This window comes from Pelodiscus sinensis, chromosome 3 (genome assembly GCF_049634645.1).
Source record: "Pelodiscus sinensis isolate JC-2024 chromosome 3, ASM4963464v1, whole genome shotgun sequence".
In the NCBI taxonomy this organism is placed as follows: domain Eukaryota; kingdom Metazoa; phylum Chordata; order Testudines; family Trionychidae; genus Pelodiscus; species Pelodiscus sinensis.
Window position 1 is genome coordinate 42,880,043 of NC_134713.1, and position 8,327 is coordinate 42,888,369.

General features: G+C 37.2%; 1 protein-coding gene across 1 annotated transcript in view; it reads left to right on the forward strand.

Annotated features, from left to right (window-relative positions):
- FAM83B (family with sequence similarity 83 member B) overlaps positions 1-7,756 on the forward strand; it is a 55,589-nt gene extending 47,833 nt beyond the window's left edge. The window contains exons 4-5 of the mRNA XM_075923631.1: positions 1,606-1,730; positions 5,169-7,756. Of these exons, the coding sequence (XP_075779746.1) occupies positions 1,606-1,730; positions 5,169-7,584 (2,541 nt within the window). The 3' untranslated portion in view covers positions 7,585-7,756. The remainder of the gene's footprint in view (positions 1-1,605; positions 1,731-5,168) is intronic.
- The last annotated feature ends 571 nt before the right edge of the window (positions 7,757-8,327 follow it).

The window sequence follows — 8,327 nt, forward strand, 5'->3', positions numbered from 1 at the left end:
AGGTATATAGTCAGTATTCATAACTTCAGACACAAAAATGCTATATGCATATAAAACGGAATACTCATATTTGATAGATTGTAACTTCTTATATCTTACCTGACATACTTTGTATAAGATTTGTTGCAATTGTGCATAGCTATATTTTAATAATGCAGTATCACACAAGCTAATGAGCCACAGTGTGGAATAACTTGCCAGCAGCAGCAATTGGTAATTTAGCATACCTTTGTCCATTAGCAGTTGTCTCTAATTTTGATTGTGGGTAGCAGTTGCCTCTAGTTTTGATTGTAGAGTCTCTATCTCTGGAGATATTTAAGAGCAGGTTAGATAGACATCTACCAGGGATGGTCTAGACGGTACTGGGTCCTGCCATGAGGGCAGGGGACTGGACTCAATGACCTCTCAAGGTCTCTTCCAGTTCTAGTGTTCTATGATTCTATGATTTCAGATGCTATTAGGTCAGGGGTATGCAATAAGCCGGTAACTGGTCGATGGTGCTTTACTTACCTGTGCATCTACAGGTATGTCCACTTGCAGCTCCCATTGGCTGCATATTGCCATTCCTGGCCAATGGTAGCTGCAACAAGTGGTGCGGCAATGGCAATCTACGACCAATAGGAGCTGCAAGAAGCCATAACTGCAGACATGCAGGTCAATAAAGCACCAGCGGCCCACCAGAGACTAACCCTGGCGAACTGTGTCTGGCCTGTGGGCCACTTATTGTACACCCCTGCATTAGGCTCCTTGAACTGTCTGATTTCTTGAGATAGTTTAAAAGAATAAAGAGTAAAAATACTCTAGGGTATTTTTCTAAAATTTTTAGTGAACTTCTGTTTTCCCAGAAATGTTCTTCAATGTATTAAAATAATCACACTTTACTGTAATTTGTATGATTTGGTAAATATATATTACCTAAAGGAACTCTTACAAGATACAAGATTTTGGCAAGTTTAAGATGTAGGAAATTGTAAATGTAGTGGCAGCTTAGGAGATGAATCCTGTAGTGTTTGTTTTTAAAGTGAAATGTTCTTCTCACTCTAGAATGTACAGGTAGTCCCCGAGTTACGAACGGGGATTTTCTCGCCCCGGAGGACTCATTTGCATAAGCCGGCCGGCACCATTTTTAAATGGAACGTGGAACGAGGTGTACAGATAGTGCGGAATGGCTTGCTAGTTCGAACTATCTAGCCCGTGCCGCGTGTAGCCGCGCGGCACGGGGTTCAAACAAGCCGGCATTTAAAAATGGCGCCGGCCGGCTTATGCAAATGAAGCCCGGGAAATTCAAATCCCGGGCTTCATTTGCAAGTGCGGTATGCCTACATTACCACCCTAGTTCGAACTAGGGTGGTAGTGTAGACAAACCCTCAGAGACATAAAAGTACAGTTAACCCTTTTAAAGTCTAGAAAGGGCTCCCAGGTGAGAAGTTAGGTCAGGACTTACTATCCATGATGCATGGGGTTTCCCTGTGCAGTAATCATCTTTTCTTCCTCCCCCCACCACTTTCCAGATACTTAAAATTGTAGTACCAGGCCTTAGAATCTTAAATATAGATTTCAAAAGTCATTTTGCTCATTTTAAAGTTCTTCTGTAATCTTTTTCAGAATATGAGGGTGCGGACAGTAAAAGGACAAGATTATTATTCCAAGACAGGGGCAAAATTCTATGGAAAAATGGAACAGAAATTTCTTCTGGTTGACTGTAAAAAAGTCATGTATGGTACTTACAGGTAAGTTCAATATACAAGGCTGCGAACAGAATGTTTTCTTGATGGTAATCAGAATATGTCTCTAAGTAATTTTGCTATTTCTGAACATTGTCAGTTTACTGTATGTTAACTTTGGTATTATTTATATTGCATATCATTTAATAAGTCTGACATAGAAGTTTTGTGGATAATTAACATAGTATAGGACCAAATTTTGACTCAATTTGGCTTTTGTTCAAAGAGATAAGTAAAAACGGAATGAGAAACTCAGTATTTTGCCATACCATTAAATTAATCTTAATATTCATGTTAGAAAATGCCACAAAGGTATATTTCATAAGCTCTGCTGTTAAACTTCTATCTGTAATAGTTCTCCAGATACATGCATCGTTAATTTATTCTTTCCTGTTTTGTGTTCTACACTGTGGTCCAAATTCAGAAATGATGATGTATAAGGTAAGGTAAATTGGACTCTGTTATACTTGGTTAGATTCCCTTAGACCAACTTATACCTACTTAACAATATAAAAATAAGTGAATATGTGCAAAGGAGCATAAATTGGCATAACTTACATAACGAGGAACTGGAAAAGGACTGTAAAAATAAGGTAAGATAAAAAGAGGATGGCTAACTTTGTCTTACATCTTATTGGACATTTTTATTTGCTTTTCTTGCAACATTTCTCTCTCTGAGCCTCTCAAATACAGTATGGGGCTAGAGCCTCAGCTGGTGACTGATAGAGTTCTACCTGTGTACACCAGCTGACAATCTGGTTTTCTATGCTTTGTAATACTCAGCTAATCAAATTCAAATGTGATGAGTAAAAGGTGGTGAGAGAAGTGACAGGTTCATAAGTGAATGGATATAAGAAGGTGCAGGGGGAATCTGACTGATCTGACATCTTTCGCAGATAATACCTTTCAGATGATAGTGTCTGTGTGTATGTGACTTTGAAAATTACTATGTTTCAAAGAAAAGCATTTTGGAAAATAGCAGTCTTCAAGACCTGGCACTTTGGGGCCTAAATCATCCATTTCTGCTGAAATTAAGCTTCCATTAAAAAAAATGTTGGTAACTATTGTGGCAACAAAGATTATTATGTTTGAATTTGTCTTCTAAAAATTAGTTAAAATTAAAGACTTTTTAAACCAAAAGTACAAAGTGCTCATTTATTAACTTCATTGAAAATGAATGAGAAATAGAACCTGTTTTATGTGGCTCACTAAGTTAACCTTTTAATGTAATTATATTATATTTTCATTTTCTTGTATCTTTCCTGAAAAATACAAAACTAATTGAACAAATAAGAGACTTTCAAATTAACTGAACAATCATGACAAACAGACACTAACATATTGCTTAATACCTTTATTTTAAGTTTTTGTTTATTATTTTAACACAAGGAAGACCAAACGTGGGATCATAAGATAAACATATATCTGTTACAAATGTAATCTACATAATATTGGTTTTAATAAAGACATCATGGTGTCACATTTTACTCCTGGGGAAATTCTGTGCCAAAAACGTAACAATTCTGCACTCAATATTTTAAAATTTAACAAGATTCTGTGTATTTTATTTGTCAAAATAACATATAATTACTCTGGCTTCAATTATTTCAATAGTGTATTTAAGTTACAATACAGGGAATAGACATTGGGAGTGGGGAGCATTGAAGGAAATCATTGAAGGAAATAATATGGCTAGGTTTGACCCTTTATTTATGGTTATTAGTCAAGAAATATACGCAGCCATATGCTCAATGTTACACAGGCAACTGAAGAGCAAGTGACAGCCAGGGAATCAAACTCATATATTGTATTGGCTACTTACCATCTCCAAAAAGGGTCAGTAGCAATCAGTTCAGGGAGCACATTTTGATAGGAATTTCTTTTTCAGTTCAAAAATGTACACTGGTTCTATTCATTAAAACTCCATAAGCATTTAAAAGGCCAATGCTGTTCTTTATACTACTCTGGTAGTGTAAAGGAGACTTAAAACTTTTGCACTTGGGAATTCCACAAAGACAGTGAGAACATTTCACTGAGCAGGCTAGCTACTCCATTGTCCTCTGTCTGACAGGACAGAGCCTGCCCACTCCTACCTCCTCAGAAACACACCAAAGCCCAGCCCCTCCATAATGAGCATGTTGCAAAGGTGAACAAGAAGGACAGTGTCTCTCATTCTCTCACACAATTCTCTCTCACATACGTAAAACTGCTCTATGCATCTTTCTAGCAGTGATTCATATCTCTACCAGCTGCTCCGGGAGCCTGCACCAACCTGTCTGCACTGTGGCTTCCCTTTGCTTCCTGTTAAAAGTTATATTAGTGTGGGGAAGTAAAGAAATCTGCCGGGTAATGAATTTTGCAGTGACATAGGATTCCATCTGGAGTAGCACTTTTTAATTCCATTGGCATTAATACAGCCACATGACACAATAGTTATAGTGGGAGGGAGTTGCATTTTTTGCAGATGCTGTTTGGCACATCCTTCTGTCATTTTGAACACACTACAGGAGAGCTAGATTTCCAATATCAAAATATTATGTGTGTTATGAAAAGATTTCATGACCCAAATCTTAGGGTTCACTGAAAGAGTTTACTTAACAATTACAGTGTTCATATTTTTGAGGATTAATTAGAGCTTCTCATCAGCAATAATTAGTTATTGGCAAGCTGGGGTGTGATTTACCTGATGCTAACTGTCTGCCTGTGTCCTGCTAAATCACATTCAAAGTTTAACTTGCTTTGATCTAGTCGTCTTTTAAAGTGGGCTACACTGATATGCATTAAAAAACTTCTAATGTGTAGCAGCAGGGATAACAGTCCACAGCAGACTAGTTCAGAATATATTCACATCTGAGCTTGCAGCAAGCTAAATGTTTCTTTAAACAATCTCTTAGTTTATTCAAAACTATGGAAAGGCTTTTGCATATATACTCCTAATTTACTATTTTCATATCACAGCACAAATTACTTTTCTTGATTAAAAAGTGCATACAATTGTCTTAATTTTTGTATGTGACCAATGAATTTCAGGGCTAATTTTGCATCCCAAAATAATTGTACCTACAGTTTTACCTACGCTATTAATTGCTAGCGAAATTATTTGCACGCATACTCCTAACTATCCAACTCTTGCAATGAAACAATTTGAAATGCATAGTATTTGTAAGTACAATTAGATAGTTAGGTGCTTCATGCAGTTCCCGCTGAAATCAATGGTAAGTCTCTCACTGAAGTCAAATGGACTTGAGTCAGACTCTCCATACCTAAGTGCCATAAATTGTGCCCTCAGTTAATTGCAAGAATAAGTATTTATGCATGAGAAAATGTGCCTCCTAAATCAGAAATTGGGTGGAGACCTTCATAATAAGAGTGGGGGGGGGGGGGTATGAAGCATTTGTACAAAAGTTTTAGAGTATTGCTAATTGTGATTTGTTCTGCTTTCAGCTTTATGTGGTCATTTGAAAAAAACAATCTCAGCATGGTTCAAATTATCACAGGACAACTGGTTGAATCCTTTGATGAAGAGTTTAGGACACTGTATGCCCGTTCCTCTGTTCCTAGTTCATTTGCCCCAGAATTAATTAGGGTAAATAGTCACAGGAGCCTCTGGGAGAATGGTACATATCAGCATTCACAGTCTTCTTTGGCGTCAGTTTCTAGCCAACGAAATCTTTTTGGTAGACAAGACAAGATTCACAAACTAGATCCCATTTACTTGAAAAATAGAGGAAGATATGCAGTAAATGAAATAGATAAATATGGTTTGAGAAATCAAACCTACAACAAACTACCTTTTCATCCAGGTTTTAACAGGCAAAATAAAATTCAGCAGTATCAACCCAGTGACAAAAATGAGCACTGGAAAAGACATAGTTATGCTGGCGAAAACCCAGAAAGGACTCCTTACTTTTTGCTAAACAGAGCTGTTAATCGGGCTAATAATCCATCAAATACTTGGAAGATGCCATCGGATAGCATTAGTATTGTATCTTCATTAAAGGGAGGCTATACAAACAACTGCAATACACCCCAGCAAAGTTTTGCTGATCGGTTTACACAGCCAAAGATAAATATTGCAGAAAGAAATTCAATTGTGAGGAGGTCTTTTAATGGAACAGATAGTCATATCCGTCATCTCCAACAGAGGATGCCGACCCTTGAACACACTACAAAATCCTTTCTACGTAACTGGCGGATTGAGTCATACTTAAATGATCAATCGGATGCTGCTACAAATTGCAATGGATCAGCAATCAGTGACAGGTTTGAGGGCTATGACACCACTGAAAATATTAAAGCTCATGCCCTTTATTCTCATTCTCGCCTGAGGTCATCATTAGTGTTTAAGCCAACTTTGCCAGAACAGCAGGAAGTAAGCAGCTGTGCAAGTTCTTCAAATTCAACTATTGTTGGTTCAGAGGGAAGTGAAACACCTAAAGGAACACCCAATCACATCCCAGTGGTGAAAATTGTTATTGACAAAGAATCAACAGAGGTCAGCAATAATGTCCCACCAGACTCAGAGAAACTGGAAAAGCCTGGAATGCAGGTTGCAGAAAACAAAAAATCTAATTTATATCCAGTTGCCACAAGAGACTCATCTATCTACATAAACACAGCCTTCTTTGTAAAACGACAGGCAGAAAATGTTAAGAACCAGCAAAATGAAAATATACTAAAAAGGCGAAGTTTCCCTATATTTGACAACTCCAAGTCCACTTTGAATCATGATGTCAACAAAGAGACATCCAGCTATGTGTACAGCACATTGACTAGACATAGAATTAAGCGGCCAGAAAACCTAAAGCCCCCAGAGGATACAATAAAAATCCCTAAAAGCTTTCATAGTGTTACCAACCACTTAGAACATGAGGATACAAATCTCACAGGAGAATCAAATGGGCCCATTGCCACAAAGGAAAGCTCTGTAGCTGCTCTAGCTGAAGATAGCAGAGAGGAACCTAGCAAAGAATGTACTTCAAAAAAAGAAAATAAGAATTCTCCAAGTTTTCTGAAAAAAGGATCCCAGAAACTGAGGTCACTTCTGAATCTCATGCCAGAGAAGAAGGAAAACTTGTCAAAAAACAAAGCTCCTGCATTTTATAGACTGTGTAGCAGTTCTGACACCTTGATTTCGGAAGGGGAAGAGAACCAAAAGCCTAAAATATCTGAAACTAAGGATGATACTTCTCCAAGAAGAAAGAGGAACACATCGTCCAATTCACAAGGCAGCTTGCATAAAAGTAAAGAGGATGTCACTCTGAGCCCCCCAAAGTCTCCCAAGCCACCAAAGTCTCCCAAGCCACCAAAGTCTCCCAAGCCACCTAAGTCTCCCAAGCCACCTAAGTCTCCAAAACCAGCATTTGATGAAAGCAGTAATAAGTGTCAAACTTTATGCCCCAGAGAAACATTCTTAGAAACTATAGGAGATGCATCCACTCCAAGATTTAATACTGAACAGATCCAGTATCAAGAAGTGAAAGAAGCTATAATTAATGCTACTCATGAAACTGCACCTGTTTCTAGTTGTCCACAAAGAGCAAGCACAATGACATCCCAACCTGGAAACTCAAAGCACAAAGAGGAGTTCTTAAGATCTCATTTGAATGAAAGACGTGTTTATAGTCGCTTTGAACCATTCTTAAAAGTGGAAAGCTCTGGTGGTGAATCATCAAAAAATGCACTAAAGAACAGTATGCCTCTCCCAGAAACAAAAAGCAAAACCTTAGGGAATAACTATGCAAGGGGCAATCAGATGGTTCATTACAACTCAACCATATACCATCCATTACAGCCAAATGACAACAAGCTTCGAGGATTTATGCAAAAGTTTGGAAATTTACTATATAAAAATAAATAAAACCTATATTGTCTGAGGACTGTGTAAAAAAAAAAAATAGCAAAGAGAGCAAGGCTTAAATATTTAACTTGTTGGGCAGGCCTGTAAAATTTAGAAGGGTTTTTGCAGGGATTAAAACTTTGGAATTTATGTATATGCTTTTATGTAATAAACATAGAGTAGTTATACTTCAGTCATTACACGAGTTCTGTATCTAAAAGATGTATTATGTGAGATGTTTATAATGTTTATATGGTAAGATTAATTTGAGATACTTCCGTCATGCAGAAAGTATGTTATAAGTAAAAAGAGGGAGGATGCTTTTCAAAATAAAATTAATAATGTTTTAAAAATCTGTTTAAAAATAGACTAATACTGGGATAAGTGGTCTGCTTTGTGTTTTCAGCATTCATATACTCTTGAAAGTGATAAAAGCAAATGGTAATTTTTATATGTTATTTAGTCGTGTAAACTAATTTTTGAAAGTCTCTTACAGACTTTGAGGCTATGTCTACACTGCAGAAAAAAGTCAGAAAAAGTTACGCAAATTGCAAATCACAATTTGAGTATCTTTTTCTGCTTTTCTTCTGACGGGCTTTTCTGAAATTCGGCTCATCTACAAGGAGCCAAATTTTGGAAAAAACTCCTCTTTCAGAACATGCCTTATTCCTCTCACCGAGAGGAATACAGGGATGCCAAAAGACCATGTCCACTTTTTTGGAAACTGTTTCAAAAAAGCTGACACATTCCTTGGATGCAGCAGA